This window comes from Notolepis coatsorum (assembly GCF_963971535.1).
Source record: "Notolepis coatsorum genome assembly, chromosome: 4".
Lineage (NCBI taxonomy): Eukaryota > Metazoa > Chordata > Actinopteri > Aulopiformes > Paralepididae > Notolepis > Notolepis coatsorum.
The window spans coordinates 68,533,472-68,556,195 of record NC_140168.1 but is presented as its reverse complement, the minus strand read 5'-3'; the positions used below and the strand labels follow the sequence as shown (position 1 = coordinate 68,556,195).

General features: G+C 39.7%; 1 protein-coding gene across 1 annotated transcript in view; it reads left to right on the top strand.

Moving 5' to 3' along the window:
• Window positions 1-22,724, top strand: part of ints3 (integrator complex subunit 3) — a 120,786-nt gene that overhangs the window by 83,882 nt on the left and 14,180 nt on the right. The window contains exons 19-27 of the mRNA XM_084312721.1: window positions 639-803; window positions 2,348-2,501; window positions 3,240-3,308; window positions 5,732-5,807; window positions 11,221-11,334; window positions 11,927-11,975; window positions 12,454-12,621; window positions 17,725-17,825; window positions 17,929-18,001. Coding sequence (XP_084168847.1) covers window positions 639-803; window positions 2,348-2,501; window positions 3,240-3,308; window positions 5,732-5,807; window positions 11,221-11,334; window positions 11,927-11,975; window positions 12,454-12,621; window positions 17,725-17,825; window positions 17,929-18,001 — 969 coding nt within the window. The remainder of the gene's footprint in view (window positions 1-638; window positions 804-2,347; window positions 2,502-3,239; window positions 3,309-5,731; window positions 5,808-11,220; window positions 11,335-11,926; window positions 11,976-12,453; window positions 12,622-17,724; window positions 17,826-17,928; window positions 18,002-22,724) is intronic.

Below are 22,724 nucleotides of genomic sequence, written 5' to 3'. Positions count from 1 at the left end.
AATAATTTTTTTTATTAGTGTGTCAGTAGACTACTCTTAGTACATTTTCATTTAATTATTTTTTAAAGCATCTTCATGGTTTAATAATGCAAAATATTTTGCAGGGACTTATTATAATCATCATATTGGCGTGACTGTATGCATCAAAGGGTTAAATCAAGCATTTTTAAGTGCTTTAGAGGAAATGTCAAAATATCGCGATATATATCGTGTATCGTGATATGGCCAAAACATTTCGCGATATCATTTAGAAGCCATATCGCCCAGCCCTACTCTGGAGTCAGTGTGTCTGGTGTTAATCTAACCTGTCTGTCCTCTACAGGTCTCTGGAGTCAGTGTGTCTGGTGTTAATTGAACCTGTCTGTCCTCTACAGGTCTCTGGAGTCAGTGTGTCTGGTGTTATTCTAACCGGTCTGTCCTCTACAGGTCTCTGGAGTCAGTGTGTCTGGTGTTATTCTAACCTGTCTGTCCTCTACAGGTCTCTGGGGTCAGTGTGTCTGGTGTTAATCTAACCTGTCTGTCCTCTACAGGTCTCTGGAGTCAGTGTGTCTGGTGTTATTCTAACCTGTCTGTCCTCTACAGGTCTCTGGAGATGATGTGTCTGGTGTTAATTGAACCTGTCTGTCTGTCCTCTACAGGTCTCTGGATGAGTCAGTATGTAAGCCGGTGTGTCTGGTGTTTAGGAACCTGTGCACAATGCAGGAAGACAACAGTGGCTTCTCTGTTCTGCTGGAGATGTTGGCAGAGCTCTACCAAAAACAGCCCAAAATAGGATACCATCTACTGTACTACCTTAAAGCCAGGTGAGACACTGGACTATCTACTGTACAGTACTACCTTAAATATACTGTCTACTGTACTACCTTAAAGATACCATCTACTGTACTATCCTAAAGATACCATCTACTGTACTATCTTAAATATATAATCTACTGTACTACCTTAAAGCCAGGTGAGACACTGGGCTATCTACTGTACTACCTTAAAAAATACAATCTACTGTACTACCTTAAAGCCAGGTGAGATACTGTACTACCTTACCACATTCTGTGCCACGCCTCTTCTGGGCGACGGCTATGCGATGCCACCCATTAAACTATTGGAGTCCGTCACCTTGTTTGTAGAGCTATAACTATATTCTATATTATAGCTATGGATACAATACTATAGTCATTTGACACTGAGTTTATTCCGGTCAAGATGCAAAAAATTATTTTTTTTACATCCATACATTCCCGTTTTATACCGTGGTGAATATGAGTGTTATTTCGGAATGATCCGGGCCAATTCCTGAGAGGCTGGTTATAAGCCTCAACGTGTATTATACCAAATGCATTGGCGTTTTGTCCCTACACACGCCACAATAAAAAAAATCAAATGCATATGATGGCTATTATGTTCCATCATGAATGCATGAAGGGGGGGTCGTTTTTTGATGCTTTGATCGTCACCAACGGAATACGTTATGGACTAGCGTTACACACATGCGCTCGGATTGCAATGAAAACATTCTTCGATCAACGCAAGATTGATACTATATAGCCCTTACCTTGACTAGGATGTACTCCAAGTATTGTAAGTATCCAAGTATGTCCATCGTTTCACCAACATAATCCACCACAGAACACGGATCGGGAGTAATTGTTTCTCCTCAATCCGAGCGTTATAAACGCTACACTTGTCCGACAAAGAAAAGTCTGCCCGGACATATATAATCGACACACAGCCCAAGACACAGCGTTTCAAAGGATGTGCAATACCGGCTGCATCCTACCAGGCGGCGATATTGGACTTTTGCGATCTCAGACTCATTCCCTATGATAACACCAGGCTCCCTTGATGGAATAGGGTATTCAAATTGATTTTTTTTTTTTTTAAACGATCCAGAAACGTGTAAATCAGTGAATGGCACTGAATGTGTTAAATATACCATCTACTGTACTACCTCAAAGCCATGTGAGATACTGTACTACCTTAAAGATACTATCTACTGTATTACCTTAAAGCCAGGTGAGATACTGTACTACCTTAAATATACTATCTACTGTACTACCTTAAAGCCAGGTGAGATATACCAATCACAGAGCCATACTGTTTGGTCAGTATTTCATCCAATGTGCTTGAGTACAGAGACAGAACAACAACAAATATTTCACTGGACACTGGATTTACGGACTGCACTGAATATTCTGCCAATCACCCTCACTTACCAGTCTCTCTCTCTCTCTCTCTCTCTCTCTCTCTCTCTCTCTCTCTCTCTCTCTCTCTCTCTCTCTCTCTCTCTCTCTCCTCTCTCTCTTTCTCTCTCTCTCTCTTTCTCTTTCTCTTTCTCTCTCTCTCTCTGCAGTAAAGCAGCGATGGGTAAGATGAGTCTGTACGAGTCGTTTGCTCAGGCCACAGCGTTAGGAGACCTGCACACCTGTTTAATGATGGACATGAAGGCTTGTCAGGAAGACGACGTCCGACTGCTCTGTTACCTCACTCCTTCTATATACTCTGAGGTATAATATACACTCTGTTACCTCACTCCTTCTATATACTCTGAGGTATAATATACACTCTGTTACCGCACTCCTTTTATATACTCTGAGCCGGTATAATATACACTCTTACCTCACTCCTTCTATATACTCGGAGGTATAATATACACTCTGTTACCTCACTCCTATATACTCTGAGGTATAATATACACTCTGTTACCTCACTCCTTCTATATACTCTGAGGTATAATATACACTCTGTTACCTCACTCCTTCTATATACTCTGAGGTATAATATATACATATATTAATAAAAAAAAATGCATCACATGTGTTCCTCCTGTGCCCAGGACAGTTCAGTCAGTAAAACTCTTTTAAACTCACACTACTCAATCCCAAAGCTAGAAATCGGAGAGAGAACCCTCTAATCTGTGATGTCATTGGGATGTAGAATATGGGGCTGCTCCGTAGACCGTGAACCCAGAAAACGTGCGCTCTTTCAACCAAATGAGGTTTAAAGCTGCACTATGGGACCTTTTCAGCGAAATCACAGAGTCGAGCTGAACAAGAGAAAACGCTCCCAACAGAGATGTATGAAACAGCTCCCCATGAGAGCTCTTCTGCTCAGGTACAACCAGTGCCATGAGATCCATACAAGGCTACGGTCTCATTTGTAGAGCATAGAATGTGAACGACACAGATGTAGAGCGGGTTCCCTAAGTTACCTTTTTTCTTGTGTTTTTCTCTGTCAACGTGTAGTTTCCAGATGAGACGCTACGGAGTGGAGAGCTTCTCAACATGATTGTAGCGGTTATTGACTCCACACAGGTAACTAGAACTATCATACTGTTGACTCCACACAGGTAACTAGAACCTGTATATCTGGTTTATTGTTTGACCTGTAGTTTCTGACTAATCATACTGTTGACTCCACACAGGTAACTAACTGATAATACTCTGTCCGTGGTGGTCTGTGTCTATTATGAAAGGTACCGAAATGTGGCATGGATTGATCTAACGTGAATCGGAACATGGTAGTACCGACGTAACTAACATCCGATTCACGTTAGATCAATCCATACCACATTTCGTTACCTTTCATAATAGACACAGACCAGGACGGACCTTCAATGACTCGCAATTGTCATTTCATAATAGACACAGAACCACAATGCACCTTCAACTTTAGAAGCTATGACATCTAGCTCTTCAGCCCTGCGTTCTACAGCTCTGTGACAACTCCTCTCACTGTTTCTATGTGCCATGAAAACTGCGAGCAACAGGTCCAATGCGTCTAACATGCTTTGCAGCATCCTCGCCATTCCTGTATATCCACGTCGCAGTAAAACCTTAACTAACATTGGCCGCTAAGCTAAACTAACCCTCCAGCTCACAGGCACAGCGGAGAAATCAGTTTTGTTTTCATAGAGTTCCAATTGTGAGGAAATGGGAGCTGAGCCCGTCTCTCTCCCTCCCTCTCTCTATCTCTCTCTCAAGTAGCCAAACGTTACACTATAAAAAAAACTGGATAGTTGATGTTAATACCATAAATCCTCAAATATAGGACGGGTCTTGTATTTACCTCGGCTGCAAAGAGCACCAGGCCTTTATTAGAGAGAGGCTTATATAAGAGGCAGGCCTTAATTTCACAAACTGGCCAATTGTAATTGTGATTGATTGATTGATTGATTTTATTTAAACATAAACATATACAGATCACATGAGTATTTGCTTTGTCAGGGTGAAACTGTGGTGGATTAACGTAATTCACACACTGAAGTTGGAACTGGTTGCGGGGTCCGGGGACGATTTAGCGTGTGGTACCTTCTCGACTTCCTCAGTCGAATCGAGTTGCATTGATACAGTAACATGCAGTAGCTTTAGCTAACGCTATCATAGCCATCATGATCTGTAATGCCAACTGGACAACGCCAGCCCCGCCTGCCAACGCCATATAGATAGCGAACGTTAACGTTTGCAAAACAAAGCCAACGTCATCCAGCTGACACCACAGATCTAGATATGACAACGTTAGCTAACGCTAAAGCTAATGCTAACGCGAGGGGAAAGTTAATGTAGTCAGCGTAGCGGGAGGCAGTACTTAATTTGCATTGGCAAGAGTTTATCTCATTTTATATCACGGCACGAAAAATTTTAAATAAACTTTTTTTTGCGACCTTATATTGGAAGCCGGCCTGTATTTGTTTCCCTGTATCAAACCCCCGGCTTATATAAGAGGCCCGTCCTTTATTCGAGTACCCTCCACTATTAGAGGATTTACGGTAAACATTTAACTTCATTAGCTGAAATATTCTAAAATCATTAAGTCTGCTATAAGCCATTCTCCCTTTCTCTGTGTGTGTGTGTGTCACATCTGAAAAGAATGACTTTGGAAAGACCAGATGAGGTGGGATGAGAGTTTGAGAGAGGGAGGTAGGGAGGGGTTTTAGTTTGTGTGGTGTGATAACAATGTTGAAATTGAGAAGTTTAGACTTTAGTTTAGTTTTACAACTGAAATAACTAGGGATGTCCCGATCCGATCACGTGATCGGGATCGGGGGCCGATCACGTGATTTTCAGAAGATCGGGATCAAAAAATAAATAAAAATAAAATATTAAAAAAATAAAACTTTTTTTTTTATTCAACAAACATGACCATGTTCACGTCTTAAACTCATACTGGGGCCTTAGTTTTGGTTTTAAATTGCATATCATCATTCATTTATTTATTGTCACAGAGCAGAAGAATTTTGAAGAAGATTACTCCGGTTGCAATGCCTCGCTTGAATGACTTTTCACCTGGATAACGTCAATATTCAGGGTGAATGTAATGTGAGAAATTGGGATGGGAGAAAAAAAAAATATATATATATATATATATATATATATATTTTTTTTATATATTTTTTTGATCAGATCGGGAAAGATCGGTATTGGTAGATACTCAAAATCACATGATGGGGATCGGATCGGGAGCAAAAAAATGTGATCGGGACATCCCTAGAAATAATAAAGTACTAAAGTACAGAAAAAAGGTACCGTATCTGTTTAAATGTGAACGGTACCCAACCCTACTGATAATATATGTCTGGTTTATTTTTTGTGTTTCTGACTAATGATGACTTAATGAATAGATTTATCTTGAGATAATTATCTATCTCTTCCTCCCACTCTCTCTCTCTCTCTCTCTCTCTCTTTCTCTTTCTCTTTCTCTTTCTCTGTCTCTCTCTCTCTCTCTCTGTCTCTCTCAGCTCCAGGAGTTAATGTGTCATGTGATGATGGGGAACCTGGTGATGTTTAGAAAAGACTCAGTTCTCAACATCCTCAGTGAGAGAAACACACACACACACACACACACACACACATATATACATATATACACACACATTATATATATATATATATACATATATTCACACACACATATACACTCATATATATATGTGTGTGTGTGTATATATATATATATATATATATATATATATATATATATATATTAGAGCTGGGCCGCTAACGGCGTTAACGTGCTGCGTTAACGCTATAGTAGTATCGCGCGATAATATAATTAACGCATTAATCTAAAAAAAAAAATTATTTACAGAGGGTAGGTTCGCTGAGCACAGATGCTCTTTTTCAGGAACGCCCTGCTTCACATTCACACAGTTCCATTCACACCTTTGCCCAGTACAACCACAGTTGACACCATTGGCCACTGAGCAACTCCACTGGAGCAGTTGATTCAAGCCATGTCACATAGTTCAAGTTTGAAATGATTCTTTCCGTTTTGCTCCTGAGAGTGTGCTAGATACTGTACTGTACTGGTAATATTATTTATTTGTGTTAACTTCTGAATAAAACAACTTATTAAACATTATTTTGATATTTCATTACCAATTATCATAGCAAAACAGCTTTTTCAAACAGTCTGTAATGCATTTTGGAAACGGGAGATGGGCTCATGGTGTAATGGGCCACCTGGCCTGAGAAACATAAGGAGGAAAGAAAAAGTAAGGACTTACTTCTGGTCATTATTTGGGTAGAACACACATATTTTGAATGACTTCGGCAGGTTTTTTTTTTTTTTTTTGAGCCATTTTAATCTAGATTAAATCCAGGATTGCAGATAGATTAATCTAGATTAAAAAAAATTATCTATGCCCACCTCTAATATATATATATATATATATATATAGACCTGTTCGCTGTCCACATCAGACTCAGTGTGTGTGTGCATCAAGGGGGCCAAAGGAACATAATCCAGGTCAGAACAACGGGGTAGACTACAATATATTTGTATTTGTTAGCATGCTAGCGATCTAAACAATCAATCCATGCCAAAGCTAGATATGTAAAAGGTGAAAGACTCACAGCCATGCTGACTTGGCTAAATGACATCCAGCCGTTTTCGTTTTAAACAACTTTTAGTCAGGGGAGTGTCATGGTTTCTCCATAGATTCCCGTCATACTTTTTTAGCACAGCAGCTTGCACAGGTCCGGGGCAACTTAGTCACGTGACTCAGTTGGTATTGCTGATTGGCTCGAACACGGTATGTTTGTATACAGCGAACAGGTCTATATACACAATTTCAATGAGAAAGTGTGTCCAAACTGTTGACTGGTACTGTATATATATATATATATATATATATATATATATACAAACATGTATATATATGTATATATATATACACACACATGTACCGGTATATACACACACACACATTTATACACATACCGTAAATCCTCTAATAGTGGAGAGTACTCGAATAAAGGACGGGCCTCTTATAATGGACAGGGGTTTGATGCATGCAGACAAATACAGGCCGGTCTCCAATAAGGTCGCAAAAAAAGGTACCGTAATTTTCGGACTATAAGCCGCGGCTTTTTTCCCCATTTTTCGACCCTGCGGCTTATATAACGGTGCAGCTTATATGTGGACAAAACCCGAAAATCGAAATATTGCTTTTTTTTACTGCATTGAAATGTTATTCATCTGTTCCCTTATTTGCTAAACTTAATACAACTTGTAAATGAGTTAATGTTATTTGTCCGACAGTATTGTGTCCCAATGGGAGTCATTCTCTGTAGAGGTGGGAACTTAAAGCTCAATATAAGAACGGCCATGCACCACCACTCACAGAATCGAGAAAGAGCAATCAATCTGTCAATCCTTTCTGTGTCCGGGCCGGGTGAGGTTTCCCGTGTTGAGTCAAATTAAGCCGCAGGCTCCACTCCTTACATATGGTAATTAAACATTAAAACACATGCGGCTTATAGTCCAGTGCGGTTTATATATGTACACATCATTCAATTTAGCTGCTGCGGCTTATAGTCGGGTGCGGCTTATAGTGCGAAAACTACGGTATTTAAAAAAAATAATCGTGCATTGATATAGAATGAGAAACTCTTGCCAATGCAAATCAAGTGCTGCCTCCCGCTACACTGACTACCGTTACCGTACATTAACGTTTCCCTCTGGTTGGCCTTAGCTTTAGCGCTAGCTAACGTTGTCATAATATCTAGATCTGTGGTGTCAGCTGGATGACATTGACTTCGTTTGCAAACGTTAACGTTCGCTATCTATATGGCGTTGGCAGGCGAGGCTGGCGTTGTCCAGTTGACACATTACAGATCATGATGCTATGATGATAGCGTTAGTAGCTAAAGCTATTGCCTGCATGTTATCAACAAGATAGTAGTCGAGAATAGGGCTGCAACGATTAGTCGCCATAATCGACGACGTCGATTATAAAAAATCTTCGACGAGGAATTGTTGCGTCGATTAGTTGTTTAAAAAAAGATTATTATTATTATTTTTTATTTTTTTGCTGCACTACCTATCTTTGTGAAAGTGGCTTCTCAGCTCTGGTCCAGCTGAAGACTTCTTAGCTTAACATAACAGACCGACAGTAAGTTTGGGGGAACTAATGGGATAACTGGGGATGTTGTTTGGTCCTGACAAGAGTCTCAAAGTCTGGAGTGATGGTAGACAAAGCAACTCTGAGGTCATGCTCAATGTCCAATCTGTTCCTCTGCTCTGTCTTCAGCTGGACCAGAGCTGAGAAGCCACTTTCACAAAGATAGGTAGTGCAACATTTTTTTTTAAATTATAAAAAAAAATATATATATATATATATATTTTTTACATTATTTTTTTTCGATTAGTCGACTAATCGAAAAAATTATCTACAGATTAGTCGACTACCAAAATAGTCATTAGTTGCAGCCCTAGTCGAGAAGGTACAACACGCAAAATGGTCCGTGCGGACCCCGCAACCTTTAGACAGTTCCAACTTCAGTGTGTGAATTACGTTAATCCCACAATTACTCAACTGCACTCAATATTTAAATACCAATGCTAGTCTAAATAAATGTAGACAGACAATGTACATATTAAAATAATAATAATAATGCAATAAAAGTCTGAAAATGAAGGGATTATGTCCATGAGTGTCATTTTTAGAAATTAAGGCCTGCCTCTTATATAAGCCTCTCTCTAATAAAGGCCTGGTGCTCTTTGCAGCTGAGGTAAATACAAGACCCGTCCTGTATTTGAGGATTTACGGTACACACACTTATATACACACACACGCCTATAGGGAGGTGTAGTGGTTACGTCATTGTTGTTTCTGGCCGGTCCACCTCGCTTGAAATTGCAATGTATTTCCAATGTACACATTTCTAAATCGTCTCGTTTAAAACAAATAAAGCATGAACATTGGCATGGTGTACCTTTCTGTGTGTATTCATCCACAATCTATAGCTCAACATGAAACAATTCGCAATTAATCGTATAATAATTACGTATAATTGTATTTCAACCAAAAATGCTTAACACATTCATGGCCATTTGGATCCGTCTAAAATCACTGTAGACGGCCAGCATTTCTAAACAGACTTGCATAGTCCGTGGGGCTGTTTGTAGAGCTAAATCTATACTTTATAGTATTGCTATCTATCCATTCTCATTGTCAATTGAGACCATAAACCGTCCCTTCAAAATGGCTTAAAGAAATATTTTTTTCATCAATACGTTCTCATTTTATAGCGTCTTGAATAAGGGATTTTGGCTGGGATATTTCCTGGAACGCGAGATACAGGGCTAATAGCTACTAACGTTAAATCCAATGGCATTTCGGATATACAGAAGCTACAGTTAAAACTCAAACTGCATATGATCTGTATGATGGTCCACCATGAATGCATGAAAGGGGGGGGGAATGTCGTTTCTGATTATTGATTACCAATAACCGCATTAGCCTCATTCGCTGATCGGGTGGATGGCTATCATAACAAGGTCTGATCAGCATGTAATTTACGTGAAAAAGATATTACCGTGGGCCGGTTGGATCCCCCAAAGCATTTCCCAGTTATCGATCGCCATCTGGTAGATCCATATGTCCATTGGCTGATGATATATTCCTTTACTGCATAGTGAATTCGGCGTCGCAAAAGGTATTCCAAGCTACTAGGCTGCACATCCAGAATCCAGCTAACTGGAAACTCCATTGAAAGTAAAAAAAAAAAAAATGCCCCGTTCTGCCACAGGGCACACTGCATTATCGAGACAGCGCCCCTAAGAGGATCTGGCCGGTAATGCACTTTTCAGAATTCGAAGAGGAGGGTAAATCTGCAGTGCAGCTCGGTGACATCGAGTAGGTTATTACAATAGAATAAAAGTCAAAACAACCTTGCCACGGACAATGTCCATGGTTGGTCCTCAACCGTTGGATTCGAAACACGGATTTATCCGTGGTTGGCCCCGAAACGGTTAAACAATAATGCAGCGGCACGGTGGTGTAGTGGTTAACACTGTCGCCTCACAGCAAGAAGGTCCAGGGTTCAATTCCCGTTTGGGGACCAGGTTTCTATGATGCCATGTACTCGGGTGGGGTATCTCCCAGGCCTTTCTGTGTGGATTTTGCATGTTCTCCCCGTGCTCGCAAGGGATTCCCCCCCGATAAGATAAACCCAATGGAAAAACATGCACAATAGATCGCTAACGCTATGGCGTCCTTGACGAAGATGGACAGGAGCACTTGGATTGGTCCCCGGGGCGCGGCTCAGGTTGACGCCCTATCTGCTCCCGGCTGCCCATGGGGGGAAGGGCAACGGGATGGGAAAAGTGCAGAGAGACATTTCATCGGCGACTCAGTGCATGTGTGTGTGTGTTCCTGTGGGTCGCCCATCTCGCGTGTGTGTTAAAACTGCATGACAAATAAAGACTTCTTCTAGTCTTAGTGATAGAAGGGAACTCATTTTGTGCAAAAATGGAAAGCTTGCCAATGTTCATGGGGCAGAATTATTACAATAGCCGATAATACATTTTGATTACATGATAAATCCATATACGGGTGGACCGCGCAGGAAACTAAAGTGACGTCAGACTACACCTCCCTATATACACACACACATTCACACACACATGCATATATATTCACACACATATTTACACTCACACGTATATATTTACACAACACACACACACACACACACTTCTCTTAACATGGTGTATTGTGTTGTACAGTTCACACTCTTAACATGGTGTATTGTGTTGTACAGTTCAGACACTCTTAACATGGTGTATTGTGTTGTACAGTTCAGACACTCTTAACATTGTGTTGTACAGTTCAGACACTCTTAACATGGTGTATTGTGTTGTAAAGTTCAGACACTCTTAACTTTGTGTATTGTGTCGTAAAGTTCAGACACTCTTAACATTGTGTATTGTGTTTTTCAGTTCAGTCTCTGGACTGGGAGACGTTTGAACAGTACAGTACCTGGCAGCTCTTCCTTGCTCACAGTATCCCCCTGGAGACCATAATACCTATTCTACAACACCTCAAATACAAAGGTAATACACACTATAATACCTATACTACAACACCTCAAATACAAAGGTAATACACACTATAATACCTATACTACAACACCTCAAATACAAAGGTAATACACTATAATACCTCAAATACAAAGGTAATACACACTATAATACCTCAAATACAAAGGTAATACACACTATAATACCTCAAATACAAAGGTAATACACACTATAATACCTATACTACACCTCAAATAATGAACTATTGCTATGAATGAACACAACACTTCAATTAATAAAGTACTCAACCTCTACTGTCTTTAACTATGAATGAACACAACACTCTAACTTATCATCTTTAGATAATAAAGTACTCAACCTCTACTGTCTTTAACTATGAATGAACACAACACTCTAACTTATCATATTTAGATAATAAAGTACTCAACCTCTACTGTCTTTAACTATGAATGAACACAACACTAACTTACCTTCTTTACTGTAGATAAATGGTTTGAAAACATTGCTCCTCTGAAAACTTCATCTGATTATAATGATAATATTGGATTGACATGTTGTATTTGTAGTGAGGTCATGTGCTGTGTCTCTCTCTTTCTCTCTCTAGAACATCCAGAGGCGCTCTCCTGTCTCCTGTTGCAGCTGCGCAAGGAAAAGTAAGCTGTTGACGTGAATACAGCCTACATTTATTGATCTCTAAACAGACAATATATCTACTCAAACAAGAGAGTAGAGTATATAGGGCTGTTCTCTCTTAGTCCAATAATCATCAGGTTTCTTTGTCGACCAAGACTTTGTCGATTTGTCTATTTCAATTTTTCTTCTCATGCTTAACACTTTCAGTGCCCAGCAGGGGGCGCACATTTAGACAATTCGACAATGTTGACTGGAAATGAGTCATTGATAAGCGACGGGCAGATTAGACCATAATTTAAAACATAGATTAGGCGATATTAACGTTAACATTGAAGCGGATGGTGGGCATTCAAGCACTAAATGTGCGCCCCCTGCTGGGCACTGAAAGTGTTAAAGAGATCCTTCTGTATCATTTCATGTAGGAAACACATTTATTCTAACTGGTGGTTAAGATGTTTCTCAGTAACCATTCTGATGGATCTATATATGTATTTCCAGGCCCAGTGAAGAGATGGTTAAGATGGTTCTCAGCAGACCCTGTCATCATGAGGACCAGTTCACCACCAGTCTACTGAGACACTGGGCAGCTAAACATGATGACATCCTGGGAGAACATATCAAGACTCAACTCATCAAGAACAACAACCAGCCGCGCAAACGACAGAGGTACCAGAGAGAGAGAGAGAGATGGTTCATTACTTTTTTTTATTGTACAATCATTATAATTATTCATTTTCTTTATATATATCATTTGTTGAATTATGACGGTCATTTCGAAACCCGCCACAGAGATATGCGTTCTGTTACTATGACAACAATTGTATTTTCATTGGCATTCAGCACAAGTGCAGTACAACGAAAATAAGTTGTCAGTTGTCCCTGAAGGACTTGCACAACGCCCGCTGCCTCAACAGAGCAAAAAAACATTAAGGACAGCTCACACCCTGGCTTCCACCTGTATGACCTGTTGCCATCGGGCAGGCGTTACAGGTGCATCAGAGCCAGAACAAACGGGCTCAGAGACAGTTTCTTCCCCAGAGCCATCACCACCTTGAACTCTAACATGCACCAATAATTCACCCTGTCCCCCTCCCACACTGCACCTAAAGTTTGAGTCCCAAATCTCATTGTATGCAAATATAATGACAATAGAGTACAATCGAATCTAATCTAATCTAACTAGAGTGCAAGATAACAGTAAAGTAAAGTCATCTAACCAGAGTGCAAGGTAACGGTAAAGTAATCTAACCAGAGTGCAAGGTAACGGTAAAGTAAAGTCATCTAACCAGAGTGCAAGGTAACAGTAAAGTCATCTAACCAGAGTGCAAGGTAACAGTAAAGTCAAATCATCTAACCAGAGTGCAAGGTAACAGTAAAGTCATCTAACTAGAGTGCAAGGTAACAGTTAAGTAAAGTCATCTAACCAGAGTGCAAGGTAATGGTAAAGTAAAGTCATCTAACCAGAGTGCAAGGTAACGGTAAAGTCAAATCATCTAACCAGAGTGCAAGGTAATGGTAAAGTAAAATCATCTAACCAGAGTGCAAGGTAACAGTAAAGTAAAGTCATCTAACCAGAGTGCAAGGTAACGGTAAAGTAAAGTCATCTAACCAGAGTGCAAGGTAACAGTAAAGTAAAGTCATCTAACCAGAGTGCAAGGTAACAGTAAAGTCATCTAACTAGAGTGCAAGGTAACAGTAAAGTAATATAACCAGAGTGCAAGGTTAAAGTAAAGTCATCTAACCAGAGTGCAAGGTAACAGTAAAGTAAAGTCATCTAACCAGAGTGCAAGGTAACAGTAAAGTAAAGTCATCTAACTAGAGTGCAAGGTAACAGTAAAGTAATATAACCAGAGTGCAAGGTAACAGTAAAGTCATCTAACTAGAGTGCAAGGTAACAGTAAAGTCATCTAACCAGAGTGCAAGGTAACAGTAAAGTCATCTAACTAGAGTGCAAGGTAACAGTAAAGTAATCTAACCAGAGTGCAAGGTAACGGTAAAGTAAAATCATCTAACCAGAGTGCAAGGTAATGGTAAAGTAAAATCATCTAACCAGAGTGCAAGGTAACAGTAAAGTAAAGTCATCTAACCAGAGTGCAAGGTAACGGTAAAGTAAAGTAATCTAACCAGAGTGCAAGATAACAGTAAAGTCATCTAACTAGAGTGCAAGGTAACAGTTAAGTAAAGTCATCTAACCAGAGTGCAAGGTAATGGTAAAGTAAAGTCATCTAACCAGAGTGCAAGGTAACGGTAAAGTCAAATCATCTAACCAGAGTGCAAGGTAACAGTAAAGTAAAGTCATCTAACCAGAGTGCAAGGTAATAGTAAAGTAAAGTAATCTGACCAGAGTGCAAGGTAACGGTAAAGTAAAATCATCTAACCAGAGTGCAAGGTAATGGTAAAGTAAAATCATCTAACCAGAGTGCAAGGTAACAGTAAAGTAAAGTCATCTAACCAGAGTGCAAGGTAACGGTAAAGTAAAGTAATCTAACCAGAGTGCAAGATAACAGTAAAGTCATCTAACTAGAGTGCAAGGTAACAGTTAAGTAAAGTCATCTAACCAGAGTGCAAGGTAACGGTAAAGTCAAATCATCTAACCAGAGTGCAAGGTAACAGTAAAGTAAAGTCATCTAACCAGAGTGCAAGGTAATAGTAAAGTAATCTAACCAGAGTGCAAGGTAACGGTAAAGTAAAATCATCTAACCAGAGTGCAAGGTAATGGTAAAGTAAAATCATCTAACCAGAGTGCAAGGTAACAGTCAAGTAAAGTCATCTAACCAGAGTGCAAGGTAACGGTAAAGTAAAGTCATCTAACCAGAGTGCAAGGTAACAGTAAAGTAAAGTCATCTAACCAGAGTGCAAGGTAACAGTAAAGTCATCTAACTAGAGTGCAAGGTAACAGTAAAGTAATATAACCAGAGTGCAAGGTTAAAGTAAAGTCATCTAACCAGAGTGCAAGGTAACAGTAAAGTAAAGTAATCTAACCAGAGTGCAAGGTAACAGTAAAGTAAAGTCATCTAACCATAGTGCAAGGTAACAGTAAAGTCATCTAACTAGAGTGCAAGGTAACAGTAAAGTAATATAACCAGAGTGCAAGGTAACAGTAAAGTCATCTAACTAGAGTGCAAGGTAACAGTAAAGTCATCTAACCAGAGTGCAAGGTAACAGTAAAGTCATCTAACTAGAGTGCAAGGTAACAGTAAAGTAATCTAACCAGAGTGCAAGGTAACGGTAAAGTAAAATCATCTAACCAGAGTGCAAGGTAATGGTAAAGTAAAATCATCTAACCAGAGTGCAAGGTAACAGTAAAGTAAAGTCATCTAACCAGAGTGCAAGGTAACGGTAAAGTAAAGTAATCTAACCAGAGTGCAAGGTAACAGTAAAGTAAAGTCATCTAACCAGAGTGCAAGGTAACAGTAAAGTAAAGTAATCTAACCAGAGTGCAAGGTAACGGTAAAGTAAAATCATCTAACCAGAGTGCAAGGTAATGGTAAAGTAAAATCATCTAACCAGAGTGCAAGATAACAGTAAAGTAAAGTCATCTAACCAGAGTGCAAGGTAACGGTAAAGTAAAGTCATCTAACCAGAGTGCAAGGTAACAGTAAATTAAAGTCATCTAACCAGAGTGCAAACAGTAAAGTCATCTAACTAGAGTGCAAGGTAACAGTAAAGTAATATAACCAGAGTGCAAGGTTAAAGTAAAGTCATCTAACCAGAGTGCAAGGTAACAGTAAAGTAAAGTCATCTAACCAGAGTGCAAGGTAACAGTAAAGTAAAGTCATCTAACCATAGTGCAAGGTAACAGTAAAGTCATCTAACTAGAGTGCAAGGTAACAGTAAAGTAATATAACCAGAGTGCAAGGTAACAGTAAAGTCATCTAACTAGAGTGCAAGGTAACAGTAAAGTCATCTAACCAGAGTGCAAGGTAACAGTAAAGTCATCTAACTAGAGTGCAAGGTAAGTAAAGTAATCTAACCAGAGTGCAAGGTAACGGTAAAGTAAAATCATCTAACCAGAGTGCAAGGTAATGGTAAAGTAAAATCATCTAACCAGAGTGCAAGGTAACAGTAAAGTAAAGTAATCTAACCAGAGTGCAAGGTAACGGTAAAGTAAAGTCATCTAACCAGAGTGCAAGGTAACAGTAAAGTAAAGTCATCTAACCAGAGTGCAAGGTAACAGTAAAGTCATCTAACTAGAGTGCAAGGTAACAGTAAAGTAATATAACCAGAGTGCAAGGTTAAAGTAAAGTCATCTAACCAGAGTGCAAGGTAACAGTAAAGTAAAGTCATCTAACCAGAGTGCAAGGTAACAGTAAAGTCATCTAACTAGAGTGCAAGGTAACAGTAAAGTAATATAACCAGAGTTCAAGGTTAAAGTAAAGTCATCTAACCAGAGTGCAAGGTAATGGTAAAGTAAAGTCATCTAACCAGAGTGCAAGGTAACAGTAAAGTAAAGTCATCTAACCAGAGTACAAGGTAACAGTAAAGTAAAGTGATCTAACCAGAGTGCAAGGTAACAGTAAAGTAAAGTCATCTAACCAGAGTGCAAGGTAACAGTAAAGTCATCTAACTAGAGTGCAAGGTAATGGTAAAGTAAAGTCATCTAACCAGAGTGCAAGGTAACAGTAAAGTAAAGTCATCTAACCAGAGTGCAAGGTAACAGTAAAGTAAAGTCATCTAACCAGAGTGCAAGGTAACAGTAAAGTAAAGTCATCTAACCAGAGTGCAAGGTAACGGTAAAGTCATCTAACTAGAGTGCAAGGTAACGGTAAAGTAAAATCATCTAACCAGAGTGCAAGGTAACGGTAAAGTCATCTAACTAGAGTGCAAGGTAACAGTAAAGTAATATAACCAGAGTGCAAGGTTAAAGTAAAGTCATCTAACCAGAGTGCAAGGTAATGGTAAAGTAAAGTCATCTAACCAGAGTGCAAGGTAACAGTAAAGTAAAGTCATCTAACCAGAGTGCAAGGTAACAGTAAAGTAAAGTCATCTAACCAGAGTGCAAGGTAACAGTAAAGTCATCTAACTAGAGTGCAAGGTAATGGTAAAGTAAAGTCATCTAACCAGAGTGCAAGGTAACAGTAAAGTAAAGTCATCTAACCAGAGTGCAAGGTAACAGTAAAGTAAAGTCATCTAACCAGAGTGCAAGGTAACAGTAAAGTAAAGTCATCTAACCAGAGTGCAAGGTAACGGTAAAGTCATCTAACTAGAGTGCAAGGTAACGGTAAAGTAAAATCATCTAACCAGAGTGCAAGGTAACAGTAAAGTCATCTAACCAGAGTGCAAGGTAACAGTAAAGTCATCTAACCAGAGTGCAAGGTAACAGTAAAGTAAAGTCATCTAACTAGAGTGCAAGGTAACGGTAAAGTAAAATCATCTAACCAGAGTGCAAGGTAACAGAAAAGTAAAGTTATCTAACCAGAGTGCAAGGTAACGGTAAAGTAAAGTAATCTAACCAGAGTGCAAGGTAACAGTAAAGTAAAGTCGTCTAACCAGAGTGCAAGGTAACAGTAAATAACAGGTTCTTTGTTTTTAAATTCTTGTGTGGTCAGAAATATTACACCAAAGCTGTAACTGTGTCTCCCCCCCCCCCCCCCCCCCCCTCTCTCTCGTACTCGCTCTCACTCTCGCTCTCGCTCTCACTCTCTCTCTCGCTCTTTCTTTCTCTCTCTCTCTCTCTCTCTCTCTCTCTCTCTCTCTCTCTCTCTCTCTCTGTCTCTCGCTCTCTCTCTCGCTCTCTCGCTCTCTCTCACTCTCTCTCACTCTCTCCAGTCTTCGTAGCTCCAGCAGTAAGTTGGCTCAGCTGACCCTGGAACAGATCTTAGAACACATGGACAACTTGAGACTCAACCTCAGCAACACCAAGAATAACTGTTAGTACACACACACATGTTCATACGCATGCACTTTGATAATGATGTAAGCAAGCCTGATTGATTGATTGATGGTTGATGATGCTGTAATCCTCTTCCTCAGTCTTCACCCAGACACCCATCCTCCAGGCTCTGCAGCACGTTCAGGCCAGCTGTGATGAAGCCCACAAGATGAGGTAACACACACACACACACACACACACACACACACACACACACACACACACACACACACACACACACACATTTGATTAGGGTTTTTACTGTTGTTTTAATTGTCTGTATGACATGTAAATGTTGTGAGTGTATAAGGGTTTTTATTGTTGTTTTAATGGTCTGTATGTCATGTAAATGTTATGAGTGTATTAGGGTTTTTATTGTTGTTTTAATTGTCTGTAGTATGACATGTAAATGTTGTGAGTGTATACGTCTGTAACTGTATTTTATGTGATATGGACCCCAGGAAGAATAGCCCCAGCACTGCTGTGGCTAATGGGGATCCAAATAAACTTAAACACACACACACACACTTACTTTAAATACGTAAAGGGGCATTTTGAAAAAATGTCACCATAGATAGGGCTGACCCCTATTAATCGATTAGTCGACTAATCGGTCGAAAGGAGCCGTAGTCTACTGGCCAACCTCTTAGTCGAATATAATTAACCCTTTAATCGCCAAAGGACTACTTTAGACGTCATTCCTCGCCATGCGTAATCTGCCAATGACGTCGTACAGCGTCTTTGAGATCAATATTTCAAAAATCTGTCATGGCAATCATATTTCACCCACGGAGACTTGAGATTTCCTGTAGATCTCCTCTCAACTCTCCAACGGTTCAAGACCGCCATCTGGTGGCCGATCGGCGAATCGCCAAAACCGGAAGTGAGCGGCCGGAAGTGGTGCTCACCCATATTTTGTCCGGCCACTCGCTATCGCTCCCGGGACTCCATCTTGATACACTGGATATCGATCCGTTGCCAATAACTCGATAAACAACATGATTTGGACGTATATAGTATTATACAACGTGGAACTGGACCAACTAGATCGACATCCCATAATAGCGAACTTTCTGCTCCACGCTGATCGCACAATGCTACGAGGAAGCTGCGGTGAGTTTCAGCGTGTTTGATTATTATTATACATACAAACTGCTCTGATCAACATATCACCCATACTACATAAATGATTTAACGTCGGCCACGGACTTATAAACCCCCCCCCCCCCCCCCCCCCCTCCGGTCACCAGCAGATGATGAGGCATGACGTTTAGGACCTTGTACAATTGAAATTTTTTATCTGACGTCAATCGGTATCAAACTACATTTGATGATCTAATATATGTATTTATGGCTATAACTCACGTTCTATGGAATGCTGCAGAAAACGATAAAAACATATTTATACTTTAGACCATATTTTAGTATGAATGTGTGAATGAAAAAGTAAAACGTTCCTACATCCTGAACGATAGATAATTGATGTTGAATGGGCCATAGTAATGTCAATTTAGCAATACAATTAAAAAAGTTATAGCCCTGCAAAGAAGGTGAACATCTCCATAGACAAATAGTGCTGGCAGAGAGGCTACAAGGATGGATATAAGCTCCGGCAGAGAATGGGTTAATTAAGCATTACATCACGCGCAGGAGTGGTTTGTGACCAATAAACCATGCCTAGGGGTGGTCGTTAGGCCTGAGGCGCAGCCGAGGGTCGTTAGACCCCCCTAGGCATGGTTTATTGGTCACAAATCACGACTACAAGTGGTGTAAAGCTTTTATACAACTGCCAGATTCATCCAACCTTATTTCTATACAATAAACACACATTAATCGAAGATTTATTGAAAAAACCATCCGCCAGAAAAAGTAGTTCCCACAACTACAAAAAAGACAAGTTGCCTCCATGTGGAAGCAGCTTGAAGTGCATCCAACCAAACTAACACATCCAACTGTGTATTATTGGAATGATTGAGAGAAGTTGCCTCATGTGGAAGCAGCTTGAAGTGCATCCAACCAACTAACACATCCAACTGTGTATTATTGGAATGATTGATTGAAAATTTTATTACCAGATGCAGAATGGGTACAATACAGTACGGCTCAATACACACAATTGTTAAGGGAATGCAGACCTACTTTCCATAGAACTTCATTCTTAGATGCTTCTATATAAAGTAGGTAAAACAAATTAAAACGTTTTCTTTGCCCTATAGGAAAAAAACGTTTTCTTCGCCCTATTTTTTTATTTATTTCTTTTAGCCTAAACTTAACCAGTTGGAAACCAGGGGTACAGTAATAAAATTAGCAATCAACCAATCAATCAATTCAATAGACCATGCTCACTTAAAACAGCGCTGCTTCTCTCTCAGTCTGACTCCCCCGCTGTTGCAGACAGGAGTGTGTGTGTGTGTGTGTGTCACAGTGTGTGTGTGTGTGTGTGTGTGTGTGTGTGTGTGTGTGTGTGTGTGTGTGTGTGTGTGTGTGTGTGTGTGTATGTGTGTGTGTGTGTTTGTGGGTACGCCAGCGTCGGACAGTGTGAGAGTGAACGCTGCAGTCAGTGGGAAGGAAGTAGAAATTTAAATCAATCAATTAATCAATCAATCAATCCGCGATTTTTCTTTTGTTCTAGATTGACTCAAGACCCATCAATTACATCATCCAACATTGTTTAAAGGACTAACACATTCCCCTTGACAGAATCGCTTCATATTTAGTCGTTATGGTGCTATCAACATATCCATTTGTTGTCCGCGATCTTGTTTTCTCCCGGAGTGAGCCGGGGAGTGATATGTGATTCGGTTGTGGGCGGGTCCTGAGCCCAGGACCGTGGATTGTTGCCAATAAAGACGTGTAAATGGCCAATCAGAATCGAGAAATTTGCATGCCGTTGTATAATCTAAATTACATTTATGATTGACAATCTTTGTTGTGATACTTTTATGAGCATAAACATTTATGTCATCAGCATTTGGTTGAAAACAAAATAGGCCACCACAAATGTGAACAAAAGATAAAAAATTGTATTGATTTGCCATGAAGGCAAAAAAAAATTATTATTTCAGTTAACAAACTTTGCCATCTTATTTATATTGACATTTTTTTTTTTTTTTTTTTAAACTTAAATTTTTATTTTCATTTTTTCAACAACATACATAGACAACATTCATAGACAATACACAGTACATAAATTAAAACAAATAGACAAAAAATGGGTAAAGAAAAAGTGTGACATGGGTCCTTCGGTCCCTTCTACATTTGCATTATTTATTTACATTTTTATTCATTTCCTTGTATCCTTTTCAAACCTCTGTGATGTCGTTACTTCCCCTCCTGTATTCTTCCCATTTTCCCCATTTCCATTCAAACTTTTCTTCTTGCAGCCTCAGCAGATGTGTGATTCTCTCCATTTCCTGTATCCCCTCTACCAACTCTATCCATTGATCCTTTGTCGGCACTTCTACCTTGTACCACAGTTTAGTTAAAGCTTTCTTGGCTGCCACTATCAATATCTTAATCAAATATTTGTCTTCCCCTTGGATTCCTTCCTGTGACAGATTCCCCAAATACAACACTTGGCCTCCCTGGGGTATTTCGTATCCTATTATTTCATTTATTATCCCTCCTATCTCTTCCCAGTAGTGCCTTATCTTCTGACATCCCCAGAATATGTGTGTATGGTTCGCCCCTTCCTGTCCACACTCCCTCCAACATGTTTTCTTTGCTGGTGTGTAATTGCCCTGTATTTCTGGTGTTATAAAGTATCTAATTATATTTTTCCACCCAAACTCCCTCCATATCCTTGATCCTGTGGTTGTTTGTTGTGTCTTACATGTGTCATACCATTCCTCCTCTGTTATCTCTATTTCCAACTCTCTTTCCCACTTTTCTTTCACATACAATGTTGTATTTCCCTTACTGTCCATTATTGCCTGATATAGTGCTGATATCACCCTCCCCTTCCGTCCTTCGTATGACTTTACCATTATCTTAATTACCCCATTCTGTTCTTTGTCTCTATCTTGCTTTATTTCTTTGTTATAGTAGTCCCTAATCTGTAAATATCTAAAGTGGTCCCTATTCTCTAGTCCGTATCTTTCTTTCAATTTTTGTAGAGTCTGCATCTCCCCTCCTTCCGTCATCGTGCACATTGCTGTTACACCCCCCCGTTCCCACCTCTTGAACCCATGATCTTCTATCCCTGGTCTGAATTTGTTGTCGTGTGCTATCCATCTCAGTATCTTAGATTCTTTTTCTAGCTTGTATTTCTTTACTATTGTGTTCCATATGTTTATAGTGAATCTGGTAATTGGATCTAGTAGTTGTTCCTGTCTTCTGAACAGCTCCCTATCTCCTATCAGTGTCTGCACTTTGAATCCCTCTCTTTTGGTTTCTATATCTTTCCATTTGGCCTCATAGTTCACATTGCACCAGCATGCTACTGTTCTAAGCTGTGCTGCATAGTAATAGCTTTCTAAACTGGGTACTGCCATCCCTCCTTTCTCCTTTGGTAATTGTAGAGTCACATATCTGATCCTTGGCCTTCTCCCCCCCCAAATGAATCTTGATATCTGTCTATCCCATTCCCTAAATTGTTTTTGTGGTATTAATATAGGTAGGGATTGAAATAGGTATAGTAACCTTGGTAATATGTTCATCTTAATGATTTCGATCCTTGAACTGAAATCTAGGGGCATCACTGTCCATCTTTCTAGATCTCTCTTGATTTTCTGATTTATCTGTGTATAGTTTGCATCGTATAGCCCCTCCCCCCCTCTTGTGATGTTCACCCCTAGGTACTTGATCCTGTCCATGTCCCATTTGATTTTGTATTTTTCTTTGATCTCTATCGTTGGTGTGTAGTTCAGTGCTAATGTCTGTGTCTTTGTCACATTAA